The sequence below is a fragment of the Protopterus annectens genome, chromosome 3.part0, assembly GCF_019279795.1.
Source record: "Protopterus annectens isolate FY-2018-M chromosome 3.part0, PAN1.0, whole genome shotgun sequence".
In the NCBI taxonomy this organism is placed as follows: Eukaryota; Metazoa; Chordata; order Ceratodontiformes; family Protopteridae; genus Protopterus; species Protopterus annectens.
Genome location: NC_056731.1, coordinates 1,323,779,123 through 1,323,806,248, shown reverse-complemented (window position 1 = coordinate 1,323,806,248; position 27,126 = coordinate 1,323,779,123). Strand labels below are relative to the sequence as shown.

The window sequence follows — 27,126 nt, the reverse complement described above, 5'->3', positions numbered from 1 at the left end:
CTCTGTGTAAATAGATGTGAAGTTATTCTATCTCGCTGTTCATTGTTACTGATGGGTTCGGAGCCAATCCCTCAGCTCCGAGTCGAACTACTACAAAGCTCGAGGATTTCAAGTAGCTCGAGGCCAAGTCCCTATCCCATGATGCACCTAGAGTTTCCTCAGATCTAGTTTGCCGCTGCAACAGATCGGAGGTTCTCGCTAGCTCGGGCCAGTAAAAACCTTACTATTATTCTATTTCTAAAAATTGTTGAGATTTTATTGTTAAAATAGTTTGATATTTAGGTTAGCTAAGCTCTTATAGCTTTATCTGCAGTTTCCCTTTCCCTTGTGTGCCTTTTTCATAGCTATATATTTGGCCTCATTTTTTTCATAGGCCTGTTTAAATTTCCGACTGAAAGTTGTTTAATCAGTGACCTTCTGTCAACCTTTTTTCTTAGACATAGTATTGTGTGATTAGTTAGTGACCTTTGTCACAACTTTATAGCTGTTAGAGTTAACTTACTAGTGTATAGTTTAGTGATTTATCACTAATTAATATTTTCTGCTTAGATAATTTGTGTGTGTGGGTTTGTTAGCCTGAGTTTGAGGGCTTTTGTGCTTATATTTAGTCTGTTTTTTATTAGAAGGCTTATCCATATTTCATTGTAGTTAGCCTTAGTTTAAAGGGCTTGTGTGTATGTGTTTATATTTATCCTTTAGAAGGCTAATTCATATTTGTTGTTGGTGGGTGTGTCCATTTTTCTGTCATGGCTGATGTCAAGGACAAACACCCTAAGTCAGGGTTTAAAAATGCCCTAAATGTGGACAGAAGATGTCTGTCACTGACAGCCATGTCAATTGTGTCTACTGCTTAGGTGCTTTGCACTTGCAAGAAACATGTTCCATATGCCATTCCTTTTCTTCTCGGGTCCTCTAAGAGAAAAAGAGGAAACTTATTGACAGGGGTTTGTTGAAACCTTCTTTCCAGGAGGCTTTGAGTGACCAGGATGGATCTAGTAAGTCCTCAAAGTCTTCCAAGATGTCTATGGATTCAAAAAAGTCAAAAACATCTGTGACATCGGCTCCACAGGTCTCGGAGCCGACTGTTTTTGCTTTTCAGAGCCAGTCCTCGGTTTTGGAACCGGTATCCAAAATTCCAAAATCTCCTCTACTTCAGTCGGTATCATCGATCCATTCATCTTGGTTTTCTGTTAGCCTTTCATGTTTGGATGTGGATCATGTGGTGCAGAAGCTTTTACAGGCACCAGCCTTTGCAAAATTGTTATTGGCTCTGACCAAGGTGGCTTCGGAGCCGAAGACCTTTATGCCAGCTATAACTTTTCCTCCTCCGAGCCATACTGATCCTTCGGAACCGGAGGAGTCAGACTTGCTGATTGTGGAGCCTTTGGAGCCGACACCTGCTCCATTGTCTTCAGCTCCATTCACTCTGATGTCCTCAGTGCCGATTGAGAACTCTAGGAGCCGACACTCTCTGGTCGGGTCCATGGAGGATAGTCGAACTGACTTGTCAGTTTCAACTCTGCCTCTCGGGGCTTTGACTCAGATGAGCTCAGCTCCTACCTCGAACTCGGAGCCCACTGTCCCGGTGCCAGGGGTATCGATGGTTTCCTTGGATCCATCGGTCCCTTCGCATTGAGCAGAGGTGCCTTCGAAGCCATGAGGAGAGTTATGTCTCCTAAGACATCCTCAACCACAGGTCTGGCTTCTTCATCCCCTAAAGCACCTGTGTCTGCTTCTGCTTCACAGATCCTGGCAAAGCACAAAGACCAAGAGCCTCAGGAAGCCCCATTGGGTGGCCCATGCTCTTCCGAGACCTCACTAGAAGCTCCCACTGTTGAGGTTCCCAGGAAGAGAGTTTGTAAGAGGAAACATTTAGACTCCCTTCAAGAGTTCCTAACATCTGATACTGACTTGGATGAATCAGAATGGTCCCCACTGTCCCCCACTGAGGATATCTCATTTGCAGGGATACTTGAAATCCTTAGGCAGAGGGGTGACTGGCAGTCCACAAACCCTACTGAAGATGAGTCGGTTCTCCTGAAGGCTTTCAGGTCTCAGCTCTCCACCTCTTGGGTGTCTCCGCCCTTCGATGAGCTTGTGCAGCTGGTCTCACGAAGGGTGTGGGAGTCTCCGGACACCATGGAGCCTGTCCCTAGGAGGCCTAATAAGTTCATATCTGCCCCCCCCCAAGATACATTCTTCTTGACCAAAGGTGTGCCAGTCAATGCCATGGTGGTGGCGGCAGCCACCAAAAAGGAAATGTCTGAAACTTCCTCGTTTATCCATCCTCCTAACAGATACTCCTGGATCATGGATAGATATGGAAAGCGCATGTTTAGGTCAGCGACTTTTGCAATCCGTTCGCTTAACTATTTAACCCATTTCACAAGACTACAAAGAGATCTCCTTAAAGAGCTGGGAGATACTCTTCAGGGTACAGTAGCTGCAGGAGCTACAGACAAAGTTGCCTCCCAGCTTGCTACCCTCAACTCCATTGTTAACTCGTCCATGCGCCTCATTTCATATGCAGCTGATGGAATGAACAGGGCAGCGGGTACATGAGTTGCTCTTAGGAGACACTCCTGGATGCACTTGTCTTCCTTCATGGAGCCCTTCATGTCATCCTTTGTGAATACCCCTTTTGATGGCTCGTCCCTTTTCGGGCCCAAAGTTAAGGAAACTTTGGCCAGGTGTGAGCAGGAAGGAAAGACTCTGTCTGCCATCAGAGTCCATTTGGGAGGGTGGCCTAATGGTTAAGGTGTTTGCCTTACAAACACAAGGTGCAGGGTTTGAGTCTCACAAGGGATAATTGGCTAGGTTTAAAATGGCTTGTAAGGGCAGTTAGCCTAGTACTAACCTATGAACCTACCAGACCCTACCCCAAGGGTCAAAGGGGAGGGAAAATGTGGTTCCGAAAAGTCCAAGGAGCCTTTCAGGGCACATGTGGTGAACCCCCCTCCAGGGGCAGAGGAGGGGGCAATAATGGAAGACGCCACCCTTGCAGCAGAGGGGGTCCTCAAAACCAGTGTGACAGAGATCACTTCTTTGGGAAGCCCTACCAGCGTTCCTGAAAGGAGGCCCGACTGTCCTGCTCTGGAGGCAGTCGGGGGTTGCTTATCTTTGTACCCAGATGCCTGGCTCAAAATAACAAATGACAACTGGGTACAAAATATCATATCCAGAGGATACTTCATCCCATTCGCCACACCCTCTCCACGGACAAGAAAAATCCCAGATATTCCACCCAGTTAGAGGGAACAAGCAACAGTAGATGTCCAGACGTTGCTAAGTAAAAGAGTCATCCAACCAGTCCCAGCAGACCAGACAGGATCCAGATCAGGATCCAGTTACATAGAGATATTAGAGACTATGATTCTGGTTTGGCTTTTATAAAGGTAGCCAATCAGAAAGGTACCAGAGGCTTTAAAAATGCTTCTGGGAGATCTAAGAAACACCAAAATGTCTCCTGTGCCTCTATAGATGGAAGTAATACTTCTGCAGGCTCTGATAATGAAATTCAAGACTATCCACCTTTGCCTGCTCCACAACAACCTAATTACATAAATAATATGTTTCGAGGCAAAGGGAAACAACAGGGAAGACAGCAGAATGGCTACAGTCAACAAAACAGCTTTAAAGGATGGAATGAAGGTAACAGAGACTTTCAACAGTTCCAACAACAAAATAAAAGGACTAAATATTGATTTTTAAACATATTTGCACAGTAGTTAGCAGTATAAAAAGATGTAATTTGAATAATTGTATTGTGAATTTGTCTGGGGTTGATTTAAGTGAAACTGAAATATCTGTTTTGAAGTATGGTTTCAAGTTTATACCAACAGCTCTACCGAGAGCATATTTTATTAAAGCAGAAATGTTTAAGTTAATAAGAAAGCTGCACTTGGTTAATTACTTTGAATGTAATGGTGAAAGTATGTCAGTTAATGAAGATAGTGTATCTGCAAGTGAAGATGAGTTGCTGGATTTCTTCTGTTGTGATTTCTTCATTTTAAACAGCTGAAAATGTTAATGCATATTGCACTTTAAATACTGAAATGGTTACTTATACTAGCACTTTTATACCTGCATTTAACAACCAGGTGATTTTGCAATTTTCTAAGATGCTTAATTTTGCACTAGAGAAAGTTCTGAAAAATATTTCTTCTGAGAAGACATTTTGTATAATATGAGTAAGAATGAATGGTTGTCTGTATTAAATTTATGTAAAAGATCAGACATAATTATAAAACCCTCAGATAAAGATAGAAAAATTGTTGTTATGCACTGGAAACAATACCTGAAAATGTGTATGAACCATTTATCTGATAATTATATAGGGCAGTGAATATTGATGTTTTTTATCAAGCTATAATGAATTTTAAAGAACTAGTAGCTAAAGGCCTAAGATTGGGCTGTTTTACAAGAAAAGATGCCCTAAATAAATTTAATGTAGAAGGAAGCACAATGGCTAAGTTCTATTTTCTGCCAAAGACACATGAAAATGTGCCCCCCGCCCAGGTAGACCCATAGTAGCAGCACAGAATTATTTTCTCCATAATATGGGAATTTTTTTACATTTCTATCTTTTGAACTATGTAGTTAAGTTAAATTCTTATATTAAAGACACTTTCCCTTTTGTGGATAAAATAATGAATGTTAAATGTGATGAAGAATATTACTGGATAGTTATAGATGTAAAAAGTCTCTACACAAGTATTACCCATGAGTTAGGTATGGAAGCTGTTTTTCTAGGTGATAGCCCTGTTAGTAATTATGTGATGGAATTATTATATTTTTGTTTGATGAATAATTTTTTGAGTTTAATAAGCTAATTTACCATCAAGTACAAGGTACTGCCATGGGTGCATCTTTTGCACCCATGTATGCTAACCTGTTCATGTGCCTTTTTGAAGATGAGTTTTTGTATAGATTTATTTTTTTAATAGTTACGTTATTTTATATTGTAGATATATAGATGATCTGATTTTTTTATGTAAGTGGGTGCTAAAATAGCTCCCCAGTTTATAAATGATTTAGATGCAAATCATTTTCAGATAAAATTTGATGGCTTACAGATAGGAAAGTCACTTTGACTATTAGCAACAATGATATAGTAACTAATATACACAGAAAGGAAATTGGAGATTATAATATTTTGGATAGTAGTAGTTGCCATCCACCACATACTTTGAAGGCACTACCTTATAATGAATTATTGAGAGTTAGCAGGCTATGTAATGACATGAGTCTAGAAAAGGACATAATAAAAACGTATTAACTTCAAGCAAAGGGGGATGATGAAAATGTTATTTTAAATGCTCTTCATAAAATAATAAGATACTAGCTTACTTTATAATAGGCCTTTAGTAAATAAAATAAATAATAACAGATAATTTAATATTGTGCAGGAGTGTAGAAAAGTCTATTTTGTTACTGTATATAACATTCTAGGTGAGAAAATTATTGATGTCATTAGATATTATTGGCCCTATTTAATTAATATGGAAGGGGTAAAAAAATCTTTGTAGAATTATAAATATCTCTTTTAAGAAAAGTAGAAGTATTAAAGACATGGTGGTACACAATGGATTTGTTTCACCTTGTGAAAAATTAAACCTACAGGTTGGTGAATGTGGCCCCTTCCCTTGTGGAAGGTGTTCGGTTTGCCCCAACATTACCAAATGTTTTGAAAAAATAAATGGTGTAAAATTCTGTTCCATTTCTACTTTTTCATGTATAACTTAATCAGTGGTATATGCTCTGCCTTGCCCCTGTAATTTGTTTTATATAGGGGATACTAAAAGAGTATTCAAGCTGTGGTTGCAAGAACACATTAGAGACAGAAAAATAATAATGCTATGAGCCTATAGCTTTACATTTTTTTACTTGTCATAGTAGTGACTTTTCACTGTTAAAAGCTTGCATTTTGGAACATATTTCAGAAACAGATGAAGTGTTAATGAAAAATAAATTATTGTACAAAGAAACTCTATATATTTTAAACTTTAATACACTATCTCCAGCAGGTTTAAATAATGAATGTAACTGGAGAGTGTTTCTTTAAAATGTATATATGATTATTTTAATTGATGGTTGACTAATTAGATGATTGTTTAATTGTATTTAAGTCAATGTGTGTGTGTGTGTGTGTGTGTGTGTGTGTGTGTGTGTGTGTGTGTGTGTGTGTGTGTATATGTATATATATATATATATATATATATATATATATATATATATATATATATATATATATATATATATATGTGTGTGTGTGTGTGTGTGTGTCTGCATGGTGTGGCATATTTTGTAACTCCAGGAAGGCTGTGCCAAGGTGCCAGAGTGTTATTCCGTTTGAATAAACTGTTTAATACAAGATTGGTGGCATCTTTTTTTGCTGGCTTTGTAGTCAGTCTGGTGTGTTTTAACACTTGCTTGGTGTTTTTTTATAGGATCCGAAACTTACTCAAGATTCTTTTTAGTTCCAAAAAAAAAACAGGGGACTGGAGGCCAATATTGGACCTCAGCAGACCAAACAAATCTGTCAAGAAAGAAAAGTTTTGGATGGTCACACTTCAGTCGATACTTCCCTTCTTAGGGAAAGACAATTGGATGTGCTCGATAGATCTCCAGGATGCATACTACCACATAAAAAATGGCCAGGCCATCCAGGGATCATCTGCACTTCTGGCTGGGAGCCAATCATTACCAGATTCGAGCCCTGCCCTTTGGTCTCACTACAGCCCCCAGAGTGTTCACCAAATGCATGGCAGTGGTCACGGCTCACCTGAGACATTTAGGATTCCAGGTGTTTCCGTACTTAGACGATTGGATCCTCACCGCCACCACCAGGCATCAACTCATTCAGGCCAGGGAATCCACTCTGTCACTCTGCAGCCAGCTGGGCATTACAATAAAATCAGAAAAATCTGCCTTGTCGCCATCGCAGCATATCATCTTTATTGGAGCAGAACTGGACACCACCACCACCACGCTAAGACTTCTAGTAGAAAGAGTCTTACTACTCCATCAGCAGGTTTGCATTCTAATATCCAAAAACAAGGCTCCAGCATCAGAAGTTCTAAAATTCTTAGGTATGATGACAGCAGCAATTCTGGCCATACCACTAGGTCATATGCACATGCAGATACTGCAATGGCTGTTGTTCACTCAATGGTCTTACCAAGAGCTTCCCATGTCTCACCTGATAATGATTACAAACTCCTGCAAAAAGGATCTTCATTGGTGGTTGACCTCACTTCATGTTACGATAGGATGTCCATTTGTTTTACTCCCACCAGCGGCCACAGTGACCACGGACACTTCCCTGGTAGGGTGGCGGGGGCATTTTCAGGGAAGAATAGCCCAAGGCACATGGACTGATCAAGAGACACATCTGCATATCAATGTCTTAGAGATAAGAGCAGTACGTTTGGCGTTGCAGTACTTCCAGGACACTCTTCCTCTGGGTAAGATTGCGATTCATACAGACAACATGCCAGTGGTCTGGTACTTGAACAAACAAGGAGGAATCAGGTCATACCCCTTTGTCGTGAGGCCCTAAGAGTATGGCAGTGGGCTATATTCACCCAGTGCTTTCTGTTAGCAACACACATCCTGGGGAAATCCAACATGATAGCAGGCAAGCTGAGCAGAGCAATTTTTTTGCCCCACGAGTGGTCCCTCAAGACAGAAATAGCGGACAGGATATTCCGCAAGTGGGGCCAGCCTTGCTCCGACCATTTTGCCAGTTACATGAACATGAAATTCAGAAGCTACTTTGCACTGATTCTCCCTCCAGGAGAAGCCCCAAGGGATGCACTCGTTCATGATTGGCCCCCGGGTCTCCTCTATGCATTCCCACCAATGCCCCTGATACCCAAAGTATTACAGAAAGCAAAAGCCATGGGAAGGACCATCATTCTAATAGCTCCTTAATGGCCTCATCAGATTTGGTTCCTCTTCCTTCGACTTCATCTTTTAGAGGACCCCTGGACTCTGGACCCAGTTCCAGACCTTCTGACGCACTCGTTGGGGGAACTTTATCCCTCTCTGCAGTCCCTGAAGCTGACAGCTTGGCTGCTCCAATTCCCATCATAGCCAGATTCTATAACCTTTCTAATGAGATGAAACAAATTCTCTTATCCTCTCATAAATCCTCTACAAGGAAGCTATACCTCAGCAAATGGAAAAAAAAAATTCTATATGGGTCTCTAAAAACAATATTGATCTTACCAAGCCCCTATGGCCTCAATACTAGAATTCTTGACCATGATCTTCAATAAAGGAGCTGCAGCAGCAGCAGCAGTCCGTGTTCAACTTCCTGCCATTTCCAACTTTCATCTTGGATTTGAAGGGTTGAATACTATGTCACACAAATTATCTAAAGCCTTTCTCAAAGGGACTTTTCATATTAGACCACCTGAAATCTCCCTATTCCTTATGGAATCTAAAGTTTATGCTTTCCCGCATAATTCTTCCTCCATTTGAACCAGCTTCCTCATGTGACCTCAGATTGTTGTCATGGAAAACTATCTTTTTAGTGGCTATTACTTCTGCCCGCAGAGTGTCAGAGCTTCAAGCCTTGTCCATTAAGCTCCTTATTTGATTTTCCATGCTGACAGAGTCTCACTTCAAACAAACCCCTCTTTTTTGCCCAGGGTTTGCACTGAAACTAATCTTAACCAAATTATTGATTTGCCAGTTTTCTTCCCAAATCACTCCAAAAATCTAGAATACATGCTGCACAAACTTGATGTTCACAGACAGTTCAGATTTTATTTGGATAGAACAAAAGATTTCAGGAAATCAGATCAGCTTTTTGTTTCCTATTCAGGCACCAGGAAAGGTATGCCAGTGACTAAAACAACTCTGTCTAAATGGTTATCTGATTCTATCACCTGTGCTTGTTCAGCTGCCAATATGCCCTTACAGCATAAAATTAAAGCTCATTCAACCAGAGCAGTTTCTACATATTCTGCTTTTTCTGCCAGACTTCCTATTGATAACATTTGTGCAGCAGCCACTTGGTCAAAACCTCATACCTTTATCACTCATTACAAAGTTGACAGGGCCTCCTTTGGATCCACGGTCCTGAGAAATGTACTCCTGTGAGCCATCTGAGATAGATGCTGCTTGGGACGCTACCCATCAGTAAGAATGAATGGCGAGATAGAACAACTTCACATAAAGAAGTTATGTACTTCATAACGTTCCATGTGAGTTGTTCATCTCGCCTTCATTCTTACATCCCTCCCTCCTACCCCCTCCTGAGTTTTCAAAAGACCGAGATGCTAGATCCTTCCTGGTCACTCAACCCTTCTATACTTTCTCTTATGGAGTTATGTAATGACATATATAAATAAAAAGAATATATTCTTCACCGCTAAAGTGCAACTAGTGAAAATGTAGCAAACAAAGTAAATACTGGTGCACTTCCACGACTAAAATATTGCGAGCGATATAATTGTATTCCACGTTAAAACCACAGAAATATTTTAATAATTGCTAAAACCATATATAAAAAACAAACAAACTCTGGATATCCCAAAATGTTATATACGATAAGCGCTTTCGGTTTGACCTTCCTCAAATCGTAAAAAGTCTGGGATTCCTAGTTCTTTTAAAAAAAAATCATCCAGTGAACTATGATCTAGTAGTTCATTGGATGTTTTTTTTTTTTTTAAAAGGAACTATGAATCCCAGACTTTTTACGATCTGAGGAAGGTCAAACCGAAAGCGCTTATCGTATGTAACATTTTGGGATATCCAGAATTTGTTTGTTTTTTATATATGGTTTTAGCGATTATTAAAATATTTCTGTGGTTTTAACGTGGAATACAGTTATATCGCTCGCAACATTTTAGTCATGGATGTGCACCAGTATTCACTTTGTTTGTATGTAATGACATATGGTACTATTATACACAGCAAACAAGATCTGAGGTAACTCTGGGTGCATCATGGGATAGGGACTTGGCCTCGAGCTACTTGAAATCCTCAAGCTTTGTAGTAGGCCGACTCGGAGCCAAGGGATCGGCTCTGAACCCATCAGTAAGAATAAAGGCAAGATGAACAACTCACATGGAACGTTATGGTAAGTACATAACTTCTTTTTTTCATGGGTGTGTGTTATTTTTTCCTCTTTTTTTCCATTTGTAAAGGGTATTGCGGATTTATTGGACAGATAGACAGTAATGATAAAACATTTTGAGCTTCTTAACATTATATAAAGAAGCCAAATTTGAAATGCAGCATGTTAGCACTGATTGTATAATAAATGTTTATTTATTAGTATTATGTAAGATAAAAAGATTTCCATGATTGTATCAGCAATCAGTGTAAACGATAAAGTGCACAATGCATGAGAATTGCACTGTGTATATTATTTGGAATTGACACTTTTTACGATAAATTTTGCTCCTTGTTTACAAAAAAATGTTTAGGCTATTCACTGTATTGAGCTCAGTGAAAGATATATGATCAACCTTCAGCAGTCTGAAAGTTGTTACAGAGGGTTAAGGCTGTGAGCTATAGGTCCATTGGTACATGGTTTGAGTCCTTCAGCCCTCCTGCTGTGTGACATTGAACATTTCACTTAACCAGACAGTGCTGATCATCAAATTTGGTTCCTCTTCCTTCGACTTCATCTTTTAGAGGACCCCTGGACTCTGGACCCAGTTCCGGACCTTCTGACGCACTCATTGGGGGAACTTTATCCCTCTCTGTAGTCCCTGAAGCTGACAGCTTGGCTGCTCCAATTCCCATCATAGCCAGGTTCTATAACCTTTCTAATGAGATGAAACAAATTCTCTTATCCTCTCATAAATCCTCTACGAGGAAGCTATACCTCAGCAAATGGAAAAAAAAAATTCTATATGGGCCTCTAAAAACAATATTGATCTTACCAAGCCCCTATGGCCTCAATACTAGAATTCTTGACCATGATCTTCAGTAAAGGAGCTGCAGCAGCAGCAGTCCGTGTTCAACTTTCTGCCATTTCCAACTTTCATCTTGGATTTGAAGGGTTGAATACTATGTCACACAAATTATCCAAAGCCTTTCTCAAAGGGACTTTTCATATTAGACCACCTGAAATCTCTGTATTCCCCATGGAATCTAAATTTTATGCTTTCCCGCATAATTCTTCCTCCATTTGAACCAGCTTCCTCATGTGACCTCAGATTGTTGTCATGGAAAACTATCTTTTTAGTGGCTATTACTTCTGCCCGCAGAGTGTCAGAGCTTCAAGCCTTGTCCATTAAGCTCCTTATTTGATTTTCCATGCTGACAGAGTCTCACTTCAAACAAACCCCTCTATTTTGCCCAGGGTTTGCAGTGAAACTAATCTTAACCAAATTATTAATTTGCCAGTTTTCTTCCCAAATCACTCCAAAAATCTAGAATACATGCTGCACAAACTTGATGTTCACAGACGGTTCAGATTTTATTTGGATAGAACAAAAGATTTCAGGAAATCAGATCAGCTTTTTGTTTCCTATTCAGGCTCCAGGAAAGGTATGCCAGTGACTAAAACAACTGTCTAAATGGTTATCTGATTCTATCACCTTTGCTTGTTCAGCTGCCAATATGCCCTTACAGCATAAAATTAAAGCTCATTCAACCAGAGCAGTTTCTACATATTCTGCTTCTTTTGCCAGACTTCCTATTGATAACATTTGTGCAGCAGCCACTTGGTCGAAACCTCATACCTTTATCACTCATTACAAAGTTGACAGGGCCTCCTTTGGATCCACGGTCCTGGGAAATGTACTCCTGTGAGCCATCCGAGGTAGATGGTGCTTGGAATGCTACCCATCAGTAAGAATGAATGGCGAGATAGAACAACTTCACATAAAGAAGTTATTTACTTCATAACGTTCCATGTGAGTTGTTCATCTCGCCTTCATTCTTACATCCCTCCCTCCTACCCCCTCCTGAGTTTTCAAAAGACCGAGATGCTAGATCCTTCCTGGTCACTCAACCCTTCTATACTTTCTCTTATGGAGTTATGTAATGACATATATAAATAAAAAGAATATATTCTTCACCGCTAAAGTGCAACTAGTGAAAATGTAGCAAACAAAGTAATATTGGTACTTCACGACTATTATTGCGAGCGATATAATTGTATTCCACGTTAAAACCACAGAAATATTTTAATAATTGCTAAAACCATATATAAAAAACAAACAAACTCTGGATATCCCAAAATGTTATATACGATAAGCACTTTCGGTTTGACCTTCCTCAAATCGTAAAAAGTCTGGGATTCCTAGTTCCTTTTAAAAAAAAATCATCCAATGAACTATGATCTAGTAGTTCATTGGATGTTTTTTTTTTTTTTTTTTTTTAAAGGAACTAGGAATCCCAGACTTTTTACGATCTGAGGAAGGTCAAACCGAAAGCGCTTATCGTATGTAACATTTTGGGATATCCAGAATTAGTTTGTTTTTTATATATGGTTTTAGCAATTATTAAAATATTTCTGTGGTTTTAACGTGGAATACAATTATATCGCTCGCAATATTTTAGTCGTGGAAGTGCACCAGTATTCACTTTGTTTGTATATAATGACATATGGTACTATTATACACAGCAAACAAGATCTGAGGTAACTCTGGGTGCATCATGGGATAGGGACTTGGCCTCAAGCTACTTGAAATCCTCGAGCTTTGTAGTAGGACAACTTGGAGCAAAGGGATCGGCTCTGAACCCATAAGTAAGAATGAAGGCAAGATGAACAACTCACATGGAACGTTATGGTAAGTACATAACTTCTTTTTTTCATGGGTGTGTGTTATTTTTTCCTCTTTTTTCCATTTGTAAAGGGTATTGCGGATTTATTGGACAGATAGACAGTAATGATAAAACATTCTGAGCTTCTTAACATTATATAAAGAAGCCAAATTTGAAATGCAGCATGTTAGCACTGATTGTATAATAAATGTTTATTTATTAGTATTATGTAAGATAAAAAGATTTCCATGATTGTATCAGCAATCAGTGTAAACGATAAAGTGCACAATGCATGAGAATTGCACTGTGTGTATTATTTGGAAGTGACACTTTTTACGATAAATTTTGCTCATTGTTTACAAAAAAATGTTTAGGCTATTCACTGTATTGAGCTCAGTGAAAGAATATATGATCAACCTTCAGCAGTCTGAAAGTTGTTACAGAGGGTTAAGGCTGTGAGCTGTAGGTCAATTGGTACATGGTTTGAGTCCTTCAGCCCTCCTGCTGTGTGACGTTGAACATTTCACTTAACCAGACAGTGCTGAGAAGCAACTAGGAATTTGGGCTAGGCTCCTCAATTGCACCCTAGACTGCAAGCCTAGAAACTATCTATGCTGTCATTTGGTCACATTGACTAATGTTGATGTTACACCCCAACCCCATGCAAAAATGGAAGAATGGGGGTTGAATATGAAGAATGTATACAAATGCAGCCACATATGATTCTGAAATAAAATACATTCAAATCTGAAAGTTGCAGAAAAACTTTTAAAACATTTTTATTCTTTTTTTCTGCAGGGGGGTTCACCACTTGCAACCACCTTCCAATCGGGGGGGGGGGGTTGTGCCTCCACCCTTATTACATATATGTATGTATATGTACTATGTATTTATATATATATATATATATATATATATATATATATATATATATATATATATATATATATATCTTGTTTTATGTGTATGTATATATATATATTTGTTGTTGTTGTTGTGTCTTTCGGCTTTTCCCGGTTAAGGGGTCGCCACAGCGGAACTCCGGTCTGCTAATGATTGGCAGTAGATTTTTACGTGCCAAGTTGCCAGCTCTAACACACAACCTTCAACGAAGGTACGCCCATTCACGCATGCCTCCACGCAGAAGACGCTCTAGCTGAGAATCGAACCGGACAGCGTCTTACTGTGAGGTGACAATGCTACCGCAGCACCACCACCGCAGTGTGTATATATTTATATATATATATATATATATATATATATATATATATATATATATTTATATATATACAGATTAACCTTGTTACTTATATGCACTACTTGTGGGACTGCTGATATTCTAAGTAAGGAGAATTTTCTAAGATACTGCAGTCTTGAACTTTAATAACAAATGCATAAATTGCACGTTTTGGGTGTTGAGCTCTGCTAGCTTATACTTAATGCTAGTATCAAGTGCACTGAGATTTACCGCAAATGTCATTGCTATAATTTCTTAGTCACAGACACATGCATATTTTATACATCTAATTTTCTGTTTTCTCAGTGTTTTTTCTGAATTTTCAATAAGTGCTTAATACTTTGACATTTCATGTATTGCTCACCAAGTGGTGTATATATGATATTGACATCTGGAAATGTTTTAACTGTATTGGGACAAGATTGTACAGTTATGCCTTTGCCTTTCAAATAAATGCATTATTATAGATTTTCTGATATTCCTAGTTGGAACAAATATACCGTGACAGAGCTGAATTTCCTGATTGATCATGTTATAGTCATTGCTAATTATCGTGATTAGTGTAATGTTACAAAAATGTTGCAAGAATGGCCAAAGTGTCCAAAAATTAAGAGGTGTGTTGTATGACTGAGTGTGAGTATTTGTGTATATGTTCTGCAGTGGGCTGGCATCTTCTTCTGAATCAGTCCTCTGTCTTACATCGATTGAGCACAGAATAATTTCTGGCTACTCTATGGCTGTGAATAGGATAAAGTGGATATTGGAAAATTAGATAAAGAATTATGTAAATTGCTGCATAAATGTTCATTTGTTTACTTAAGATAAAGCAATCCACTGGTTGTAACTTGTGTGCTGGCAGTATCTCCTTTTGTCACACCTAGTGGTATAGCAAAGCTGTTGGCTCCAACCCAGGGGGGAGTGCTATGCAGCTGTAGAAAAGGAATGTCTAGCCATAGTATGGGCACTGCAGAAACTTCAGACTTATCTTTATGGAAGGAAATTTACTGTAGTTACAGACCACAATCCCTTTCATGGCTACATTGAGCCAGCCAGTAAAATGCCAAGTTGCTAAGGTGAAGCCTAGGGTTGCAGCATATGATATGACAGTGCAATACAGTAGTGGGGTCAGCAATGCCAACACAAATGGGCTCTCAAGACAGGCAATGGGGTAATGTATTCCCAGATAGGCTTATTTCTGTCAAGCATCGTTTCTCAAAGGTCACTTAAAAAACTAGCTTGAATCTTCAAAGGGGGGAAGAAGTGTGACGAAAGAAGATACTGCCAGCACAGCTTGCTGGAATTTTGTAAATAAAGAATATGTCATTGGTGAATATCAAAATGATTTATAAAACGACACTTGTGTTACAAATGCATTAGAACTGCATGTCATGTGTATATCAAACTGCTTTTACAGAAGTGTGTGTTGAAAAGGCATTTGCAAAGTGTTGGTTGAAATGTAACCACAGTGTGACCTACTGAAAGAGAACAGAAATGTACATGCACAGTTGTAACTATTTAAATGTATATATTTTAACAGTGGAAATTGGAATACAGAATAACCTCAGTCCAGCAAACTTTAGAAAAATATCTGAAATTAAATTACTTTATAGGAAGCAATAAAGAGGCTATCTCTCAAGTTTTCAATGCAGCTAGAGACACAAGGTCTGTACTAGGAAGCTTTCTGTATTGTCCTTGGAGTGAACTAATTGCTGCTTTTGAAGCATGAAGGAATGCAATTGTTTTATGACTTCCAGCATCTGCTAAAGATCTGAGGAAAAGCCCTTGTCTGTATATTTTTACAGGTAGATGCTAAATGCTGCCAGCTTCTAGCAATGGGAGTTTTGGTCTGGGAACTAGAAGTCAAATGACCAGAAATGATCTCATTCTCCAAGTTTACGTGCCAAGTTGCCAGCTCTGACGCACAACCTTCAACGAAGGCTGTTGAGATGTGAACATGTATGTATGTAAACTCTGTTAACTAGTTTGTTCATATTTAATGATGCTGCTAGCCATCCTGATGTGTTTGCATATATTACAGCATCTGAACTAAGCCCCAAGCCTTCTCATTATTTCTAATAGAGATGAACGAGCGACACTAATGAATAGTATAATTCTCTTAGGTACAGTCAAGAATATAGTAAAGCTTAGTTTAGATGTTTTTCTTTATTTGCGTGAGCATGTACTGCAATGCTATTTTAAATACTTCCTGTGGTTTTGAACTCTGATGTCACTGTGAATATATATTTAGTACTGACTTATTTTATTATTTATTATTAAATATATTTAAACCTTTCATTGTGGCTGATCTGTGTAGAGATATTTAAGTTTTAAGAGTACTTGCATATTTATTTGGTGACACTGTGTGGGCCACTCCTAATAGCCTTGCTCTTGGTCAAATTACCATTTGCAGTAATATTAATATTACACAGTAAAATTGGACAACATTTGTTAATGGCCTTAAAGTAGCTGATAAGAGGTTCTGGTGGCAGTGGTTATTACCTTATAGTCTGGGAAGAAAGGGGCATAGCTAGTAAACCTGTGCCAGCCTTTCCCAGGTGTGTGAGTGTGTGTGTGTGTGTGTGTGTGTGTGTGTGTGTGTGTGTGTGTGTGTGTGTGTGTGTGTGTGTGTAAAACAAATCTCCAAGAGTGTGTGTATCAGCTACTTGGGCAGGGACACAAAGCACTGGTTGGACAGAGAGAGTGTTGGAGGACTTGGCTTGGAATCTTGGCTAAGGACTCGACTCTATAGGTGTGCCAGTGGGGAGTCTTATTGGAGATCTGGAGAAAGAGGGAGAAACCAGACCCTGACTGACTGTGGTCTCTGTGTGCTCTTAAGGAAATTGCATTTGATGCAGAGATCTGTATCTGTAAATACTGTGTGTGTACTTGTTATCCTCCCAGTGAATGTCTCCCACTGTTGCCAGTGGTGAGGACTGAGGCTCCTTGATTACTGGTCCAGTGGAGGGTCGTCACAGCTTGTAATAAACATATATAGCATATCATTATTGTCCTTGCTTTTATCTGTTTGTTTTGTTGTAATTTCAGGGATATGACAGAGGTCGTCCACATAAAAGACAGAAAAGAAGTCATACATGAGATGAAATTTGCACCAGATGGAGCCTATCTTGCTGTTGGTTCAAATGATGGGCTAGTTGATATCTATGCAGTTGCTCAACGATTCAAGAAAGTTGGCGAATGTAACAAATCTTCTAGTTTCATCACCCATCTTGACTGGTCAGTGGACAGTAAATATCTACAAACCAATGATGGAGCTGGAGAGAGATTGTTCTACAAAATGCCTTGTGAGTATCATCAAAGGTTGAACTGAAACTAGTGATATAATAATGCTGTGAAACAAAAAGATGACACTTTCACTGGTAGTGTGTGCATCTTAACAAGTGTCAGGTGGCCATTTTGTTTGTGTTATTGTACAAAATTATGAATGATAATATGCTAAATACACTCAGGTTCTTGTTTTCATAATTTCATCAATAATTCTACTTTACTTCAAGCAACCATTCTAATGAATGGAGTATACTATCACTGTCTTATAAAAACATACAATTTTGTGAAAATATGTTGGTTCCATTGTTTGGAAACTCAGAAGAAGCTACCATGATTTCCAAACAGTGGACTCAATGTATTTTCATTGAACTTGATTTTAATGTTTCTGGTCCAGCTAAGCTATGTATGCATACTTTTACATGTTTAGCCAAAGTATAGTGTGATGCTTACTAGCAATACATCACCATGGATACTAGCATTTATATTAATGAAAAGGATAGACTGGCAAGCCTTCATAATTTTGTAGAGCACCACATTTTACACTCTGTCAGTTTGATTGACAAAAGCAAAGTGCAGCCTGTATGTATCTGTAGCTTCTGCATTTATGAAGTGTCACAGCTTTGCAGAAGCCATGTCCAGAGGCAACAAATCTGTTAAATTTATTACATTTACATATGAAGACTATTCCTAAAATCAGACACAAAAATGTAGATATTAATTATGGTAAAATTAACATCAGGTGAGAACTCTTCTCTTCTAGCTTACTCACTTTTACTAAACCATAGCATCACCACACTTCAGACCTTAATTTGTTTACCAGCTTCACCCAGTATGAAACTGGTTAGTAATGATGAACCAAACTGACCATGATGCCAGTAAACATTGAAGTGTGGTGTTAGTGGCCTTTTCTTTACTAGGTATATCCTACAGACAAAACCCATTCACAGAGCAGCTTTAGAAGGAAATGCCACAGTGAATAGTCTAGTGTTCTGTATTCATGCACCAGTGAATACATAAGCTTTGGTACAACATATAACATATTTGATCTTATTTAAAATAAGTAAGGGTTACAGGACATTAAGAATGTCAAGACAAGTCCCACACTAAGTTAAGAGATCAGACAAAGTCCCAGATGTAACAGGTGCTTTTCTAAAAAAAATTCATACTGACAGAATTTAGTAGGAACCAGGAGTACATTTCATTATCATGTTCATATTGTCTGACTAATAGTGCTATCAGTCTATATTACAAACACATGGAGGATCAAATTGCTGAGTTGCAACATTGATTGTGTATCATATACGCCATTGAGAAACAAGAGAATATATTTACAGTACCATAAAATTAAAAAAAATAAATCATAATGTACTGCTCTATTAGGTATTAATTAAACAGGTTAATGCAGCATAACTGAAGGGAAATAACTATCAATTTGATGTTGTAAATTTTTATTCTGTCCACAGTTGTTGGGTTCAGATTTGATCCTTGGATCTGACTCGTCCATTACTTTAGTTCATGGCCACCGAAAAGCTCTCAAGGATCTCCCTTACCCACAATGCACTATCCCCGACATACCTCAGATCTCGTTTGCTGCTTTCGTGAATGAACATGATCTTGAGCTCTGGAGTGGAATTTCATTTTACGATAAGTGTTTTACTGTTTATCTTTAAAAAAATTATTTATTTTACATTTGTTTACCAGGAAAGTCCAACTGGGATAAGACCCATTTTCAGCGAAGGCCTTGGGAGAAAAGCTGCCCATACAGAGATTATACAAAACTTATACAAAAAATTATACAAACCTTGTATAAGAAATTATGCAAAAAAAAATACAAGAGGAGACACTTGGATTCCCCTCAGCAGTCAGTCACCGAAGATGCTAATTTCGATGAAGGAGAAGGGTCCACAAGATCACCACCTGAAGATGTCTCATTTGGAGACATTTTTGAGATCCTTAAGCAGAAGGGTCGCTAGTCCTCCAATAACCCTTCTCCAGAGGAATCAGTATTCCTGGAAGCCTTTGGAGCTGGCCCGTTTACCTCCTGGGTTGCTCCACCTGCCAGTGAGCTTACTGACCTGATCTCTAGGTGGGCGTGGAAGGAGCCTGACTCAGTTGAGCCAATCCCCAAAAGATCAGATTGGATTCTAGCTCCACCTGTACGTAGGAATACTGGAGCAAAGGAGTGCTTGTAGATACTATAGTTCTGGTGATGGGCACAAAGAAGGAAGTTGTTGAGCAAAGTTCCTTGGTCCATCTCCTACAGGGAGCCTAGGGCGTTGCACAGATTTGGGAAGCATGTTTACCTGGCACACTTTACAAGACTACAAAGGGATTTCATAAAAGAACTGTCAAAATCCCTTTCATGGACAGATACTGCTGAGGCTCAAACTTCTGTAGCTTCTCAGCTGGCTACTGTACAGGCTATTTCTAATTCGTCCATGAGGCTTATCGTGCATGCAACTGAGGGTGCCTCAAAGGCAGCAGGTACAGGCATTTCCATTAGGGGCATGCCTGGATGTGCTTGTGTGATTTTGCAGAGCCCCTCAAGTCCTTGTTCATCAGTGCAACTTTTGACAGCAGCTCATTGTCAAAGACACACTGTCCAGGTGTGAAAAAGATGGAAAGACCCTCTGTACAGTGGGCATACGTTTTTCGACTCCTCAAAGATCCTTCTCTAGGAATCAATGAGGAGGTTGAAAAATGTGGTTCAAGAAGTCCCAGGATCCTTTCCAAGATCCATGTGGAAATAGTTCCCCCGGGGAAGAGGGGGGGAACTCTAATGGACAACGATGCCCATACAGCAGAGGAGACTTGCAGAACCAGGGGTCCAGAGATTCCTTCTCCAATAGACCCTACCAGCGTTCCTGAAAGGAAGCCCAATTGTCCACCTCTGGAGGCAGTTGGGAGTCTTTTATCCCTGCACTAGAGAGCCTGACTAGGTATAGCAAAAGATGCGTGGGTACAGAGGATTATTTCCAGAAGTTACACAATTCCCTTTTCCTTACCCCCTCCACTGGTATGCAGAATTCCCGAAGTTCCACCTAGTCAGAGGAAAGCAGTAGCACTAGATATATAAAAACTGCTAGAAAAAAAGAGTCATCCAAGAGGTCCCACCAGATCAGTTAGAATCCAGAACTTACTCAAGATTCTTTTTAGTGTCAAAGAAAACAGGGGACTGGGGATCAATTCTGGATCTCAGTGAATTGAACAAAGCAGTTTGATATAAAAGTTTTGAATGGTCATGGGTCAGTCCATTTTGCCTTTTCTAGGCAAGGACGACTGGATGTGCTTGATAGACCCACAGGATGCATGCTATCACATAAAAATGAACAGACAGTCCTGAAGGTATTTACACTTTGGGCTAGAAGCCAGTCACTACCAGTTCAGAGCACTGCCTTTTGGCCTCACCACAGTCCCCAGGCTGTTCACCAAATGCATGGCAGTGGTGGCAGTTCACTTGAGACTGCAGGGATTCCAAATGTTTCCGACCAGGCTTCTGCTAATAAAAGCGAGAGATCAGGTACTCCAGACTTGCTTCCTTCTGGGGATCACCATAAAGTGCAACAAGTCTCAGTTACAACTGTCTCAAACATTGGAATTTGTAGGAGTGGTTTTCAACACAATTTCATTGACAGCTGCTGTTCCTGTGTCAGGAGTGCAGACTATCAGATTCTAGCTCAGGAAAATAATTTACAGTACCACAATTTCAGCCTGTTTGCTCCTTCAGGCCTTGGGTTCAATGTCAATGTAGTTCCTCCAGCAAGATTTCATATAAGAATTCTTCAATGGATGTTAGCAACATAATGGTCAATTCTTTATCAATGCATGTCAGGCTGAATAAGAATCACTCAGCCATGCAAGAGATAACTTTGGTGATGGATTCAATCAGATCAAATTCTTCAAAGTCACCCTTTTGTTTTCCCTCATCCAAAGGCCATAGCGACCACAGACTCTTTCCAGATTGGGTGGGGGGGGACTTCCTGGAGAAGACAGTCCAAGGAACTTGGTCCCCAAAGAGGCCAATACGCATATCAATGGAAGTGAGAGTGGTCCTCTTAGCATTGCAGGCCTTTCAAGACTGTCTCCCTTTTGGGACAATTACAGTACAGACAGACAACATGTCAGTAGTCTGGTACATAAACAAACAAGGAGGAACCAGGTCTTACCCCTTGTGTCAGTGGGTGATCTCTTCCAACTGCTTTCTGATAACAGCACAAATAAGTCCAACATGATAGCAGACAAATTGAGCAAGTCCAGTCTACTGCCTCATGAGTGGTCTGTCAACATGAAAGTGACAAAAATGATTATTTGTCATTGGGGCCAGCCTTGATTCAGTCTTTTTGCTTCTCCCTTAAACAACAAGTGCAGCAGTCTCTTTGCCCTGATCCCCCCACCGGATGAATTACTGAGCAGAGCTGTACTCCACGGTTGGCCCTCCATTCTCTTTTACATTTACTCACCAACTTCCCTAATTCCAAAATTTCTGCAGAAAGCTGCCCGGTTAAAGAGCAAGGTCATCCTCATTGTATCTTAATGGTCTTGACAGATTTGGTTCCCCTTCCTTTTGCCAAATTTACTTTACCCACCTTGGATTCTAGATCCAATTCCAGAGCTCCTGTCTTACCTGACAGGCATGATTCCCCCAGATATCTCAAACCTCAGGCTAACAGATTAGTTTCTCCAATTCTGTTAATAGCCAGACAGCCAATGCTCTCTTCACCTGATGGTCATATACTTTTATCTTCCCATAAGGCTTCTTTTAGAGGAGTAAATGGAAAAGGTTTGTTTTTTTGGGGGGGCATATCAGAAACACAATGACCCATTCTCAGCTCCTGTACAAAGTGTTCTTGACTTTTTGGCAACAATTTTTAATGAGGGTACTAGCTCATTAACAATTAGGATTTAGTTTGCAGCAATTTCCAGCTTCCATATTGGGTTTGAAAATTTTTCCTTGGCCTCATCTAAGCTTTGTAAGGCCTTTTTGAGAGGCAACCTCCTGCTGAAGCCTCCCTATAAAGATCCTACTCCACCTTGGGTTTTAAACCTGGTACTGCAGACCTTTAAATTTCTAACCTGAAAAACTATTTTTCTAGTCTCCATTACCTCTGCTAGAAGAATTTCAGAACTTCAAGCATTGTCCTGTAAACCTCCCTACTTGATTTTTCATAAGGATAGAGTATCATTATATACGAATCCTTTTCATCATGAGGTGGTGTCAGAATCCAAAAATAACAAATTTGTTAATCTGCCAGTCTTCTTTCCTGAATTTATGAACAAATGTGAATGTATTTTGCATTTATAGGATATCCACAGACAATTATGTTTTTACTTACACAGAACAAAAGAAATTAGGAAGACAGATCAATTATTTGTTTCTTTTGCAGATTCTAAACTGGGCAAATCAGTTGCAAAGGTAACTCTAGCCAGATGGCTGATGGATTGCATATCATTTATCTGCAACAAATTGGGCCTATCCTTACCAACACCTTTAAGAGCTCTTTCAACTAGGTCCATGGCTACTTCTTCAGTGCTTCTGTCTAGAGCTTCCATGGATGTAATATGTACAGCTGCAACTTGGGCCAATCCTCATACCTTTGTTTCTCATTACAAACTACATCTGCTGTCAAGGGGAAGAGCAGCCTTTGGCTCAACTGTGCTCAGGATTATCCTTCCTCAGAGTCAACCTGGGAATTTAGGTAGCTGGGGACTCTGTCCCAAAAGTTGAGGACAGAGTGAAAATTTACAACTAAAGATAAAGAAGTTATGTACTCACAATAACGTTCCGTATGTGTTGTCGATTTTCATTCTTCCTCAACTCCCCAACCGCCAACCTGGATCCTTTTTCATAATTGATTTCTGGAAGAATGAGGGTTTTTAAGGACACCACTGTCCTTCAAGTTGAGTTCCAGATATGGCTTCTTCTATTAAGAATTTTGTAGTAGTACTTCCTACTTTATGTCAAACAGCAAACACAATCTAAGGTATGTTAAGAGGTGGTGTGTTATGGGTAAGGGAGGAACTTGAGAGCTTTTTGGTGGCCACGAACTAAAGTAATGGTTAAGTCAGATCTGAGGATGGGATCCGAACCCAACAGTTGAGGAAGAATGAAAATGGACAGCACAGATGGAACATTATGGTGAGTACATAACTTCTTTTTATTCAACTCAATTAGGATGCACTGACAGTGGTACTTGCATGGAGTTTCGTGAGTGCACAGGGAAATCTATTTTGTTATCTTGTGGTCAAGAGAATCATAATTTTAAAGTGGATTATGTAAACATGAATTGCTTTATACTTCCTGATACCATTATTCCTGCACTAGGATGTAAGCAGTTTGCTACAGCATAAAAATATTTTTTAACTAAAACATGAGTGCTATAGCACTCCATGCAGGCAGGGAATAAAATGTAGCAACTATTTGCTACATTTGTATCAAACAGTTTACTACAGTTTAAAATATTTTTTTAACTAAAACATGAGTGCTCCATGCAGCCAGGGTATAAACTGTAAGAACTGTTTGCTACATTTGCATCAAGCAGTTTGCTACAGTTTAAAAATATGTTTTTTAAACTAAAACATGAGTACTGAAGTGTCCCTTGCAGGCAGTTATAAATTGTAGCAACTGTCTGCACATTTGTAGCAAACAGTTTGCTACAGTTTGCAAAAAAATGCTTTTTTTGTTAATAAAATATGTTAAAGGAGGGTTGGGGGCAGGGCACAGAAACGGGACCTGAATGGCTGGGGTTGGAGGGAGGTGGGGCATGTCCCACCTGGTTGGTACGCCAGTATAAGGAACATCCTTTTTTTTTTTGAAGATCTGACTGGTAATAAGCCAATCACTTATGACTTATTACAGGGAAGTGCTTTTTTTTTTGTTGTTTTCAGGAGCTGAGGTAATGTGATACTGGTTCACAGCACTGGCCCAGGGCACTAATTGAACCAGCTACCCTTCTGTCCATTTGGACCATTTGTTCCATCATGCAGTGAGAGTGAGGCATCTCCAAACTAGGTAGGGGGTCCTACTACCTATTTCTTTCTGCCTGTGAAGCCCATTCAGCCCATCTGTTTCTCCCACTTGGGAGCTAAAACCCTCATGCCAACTCTGTGAGCTCCCGAGTTTTGCTAACACTGCAATGCTTGGGGTACCATATGTGCTACCACACAAGCTTTCCTAGTTTATGGCTATGCCACTTGACAGAATTTACTTGGCTGGCTTGTATTTACTTGGTGCAGTACTTAGTAAGCCCTCTAGGTGTTACTCAGCTGGTGAACCACAGCTACCTTTCTATCCCCAGGATGAGTGAACCAGCAACATCCTCTCAGTCTAATCTTGTCAGCCCAATTCCTCTAGCACCGATTCCACTAATTGAACATGGGTTGTTTGGATTGCAGTCAAGGCTTCATCACTCTGCACCAGAGGACCAGGCTCTTTGATTTATTTATGGTTCTTCAGGTGGGCTGAAAATAAGTCACAAATTATGGGTAGCTGATAAGAGAAAAAATGTTTCTACTATTATTGCAGCAGTACTTGAAACTTTGTAGATGGCAGAAGTTTAATTTATACACCAACAAAAGCTGTAGGCATTTGTTTATTTTAACAGATCATATACCATTTACTTGACAGTGCCTTATGCCAGTCCTCAAGAAAAAGAGCTGATGAGGCAAATCATGCAGCTGCACTATAGGTACTACATCATTTCGGCAATAGCGGCTGTAGCTTTTTTTTTATTATTTTTCCTCTTTAAGTAAGCCTTTGTAGTAGGACTGATGTTGCAAAACTTAATCAACTTTCCATATTGATGTGTTTCTTTACTCATTGCAGCATATTTAGCTGTCTGTTTGGCAGAGAGATAGTAGTCAAGATATATATTTTTTCTAGGACATGCTGTGGTCCTTTTGAACCTTCAGGTACCAAGTAGACATGTTCTTCAAATACGTCATGTCCCTCAGTGTGGATGAATAAAGATAAGGTCTGGTCTGAAAGGACACAAGCTGATGTATTATACAGATGACATTTCCAAAGAAAATAACTGGCTACTTCCTTGGATTTTGTTTTATTAGGGTTTAGAGAAAGGCAGCCAAATCTGTACTGGATGACCCCGATGTTTGTAAAACATCTCCAAATCTATTGATAAAAATGTATGCCAATTCTGTAATGTAAAGCCAGTTCTGTAGTGTAGAGGTATAAATCCCTGTTCCTATTGAAGCTGGCATAGAGCAGGAGAGGAATAAAGAGGCTTAGCCTGCTTACTTGTTGTTAATATTGGAGGAGGAATGGAGACATACTTCAGGCACAAATCTCCACAACAGCATTCCTACTGTAGACTGAGAAATACATGGGAGGGATTATCTACAAGGAGCAAGGCCTGCTGTTTATTTGAAACTAAATGCCAAAAAAATGCATTATTGTATCCTTTGGGAGGTTATCTACCCTAGAGAACTACCACATTGACAACATGTCCTTAAGAGTTAACCCAGATGTTTGGGATTTGAGAAGTTATGTGGACAGTGACCGAAATTTGACTAACATGGTGTCCATTGTTGTAAGAAAATCCATCTATATTGCACAGCTTATAAACAAAGAGATTGTGTCTAGAGCTGGAGATGTCATTATCCTCCTTTATTCAGCCCTCATTAGGCCAGTCATTGAGTATAATGCCCTTTTTGGCATGTATCTGTCCTGACACATACAACAACTGGAACACCTACAGAGATACCTTACGAAAAGGATACAGGGTCTAAACAACATATCCTACATGAACCAACTTAAAGCCCTGTAATTATAGCAGATATCTTACAGACAGCAAAGAGATGACCTGTGTGTGGCATACAAGACATCCTCTGACCCAGTATTGATGGATTTACTGCATATCAACAAGTCAAATGGCATTAGAAATACTTGGTCTAGGGATCTAAACTTCTTATGCAATGGCATTAGAAATACTCATTCTAGGGATCTAAATCTCTTCTGCAACATCAACAGAATGGTTTGGGGGTATATTTCAAAGTATATCTCACAGATGATACCAGTTCCAGAGGAACAGACTCCCCATACACATAAAACAAAGTTCATCCCTGTCCATATTCAAGCACAACTTGGCTGTATAGAGTGGAAACAGAAAATTTGCCCCAAGACTGTCTCCTGTACAACTAATGGACAGAAGCAGCTCCTAAATGCTTTATCCCATGTATGGGTCCTCTCAAATTATCTGTGGTACTATCCCAGTTATTCTTAATATGGGTAATATATAATTATCGACAATGGGATGAGGAAGGCCTGTCTGTAACCAAATGGGATAGGTTAATTCAAGACCAAAAAGGGAAAGTGTCTATGCTTGAAATGGCCCACTAGAGCAGCTAGCTTAGCACTTACCTATAAACATATGAACCTATGAATAAGTTGTACATGAAGACATAGATGTGCATTGCAAGGGCTCTTTGCATGACATGTCCTTGAATGCTGTTGAACATGCATGGGAAAGTATTATTTAGCACAAAAACTCACCAGCTAATGCACAGATGGTAGCTTCCATTCCTGGTTTGCTTGAATCTTACCTCAGGAGATTGAATGGGCTCTAAGGCATTCATGCTAGGGAGCAAATGAGTCCACTGGGTAACTGCAAGGGAAGGGGTTGATGATCAGTGAGGTGACTACGCCAACAACAGTGCAAATACTGATGTGGATTTAGAACAATAGAGGACCTAGGACTGATCCTTAGAGAACACCTCTTTGTAGGCCCTTTGTCAATTGGTTGTCATTGTTGTACCAATGGAATAAATTATTACATATGGTTAAGCTATTTTAACTGATGGTCATCAGTAACAGGTTAAGATACCTGTTAACAACTAATGTGTAGTCATCCAGAAAA

General features: G+C 39.5%; 1 protein-coding gene across 1 annotated transcript in view; it reads left to right on the top strand.

Moving 5' to 3' along the window:
• The window catches only part of LOC122797061 (echinoderm microtubule-associated protein-like 6), a 3,800,753-nt gene that overhangs the window by 656,364 nt on the left and 3,117,263 nt on the right, over positions 1–27,126 (top strand). The window contains exon 7 of the mRNA XM_044065838.1: positions 17,018–17,274. Coding sequence (XP_043921773.1) covers positions 17,018–17,274 — 257 coding nt within the window. The remainder of the gene's footprint in view (positions 1–17,017; positions 17,275–27,126) is intronic.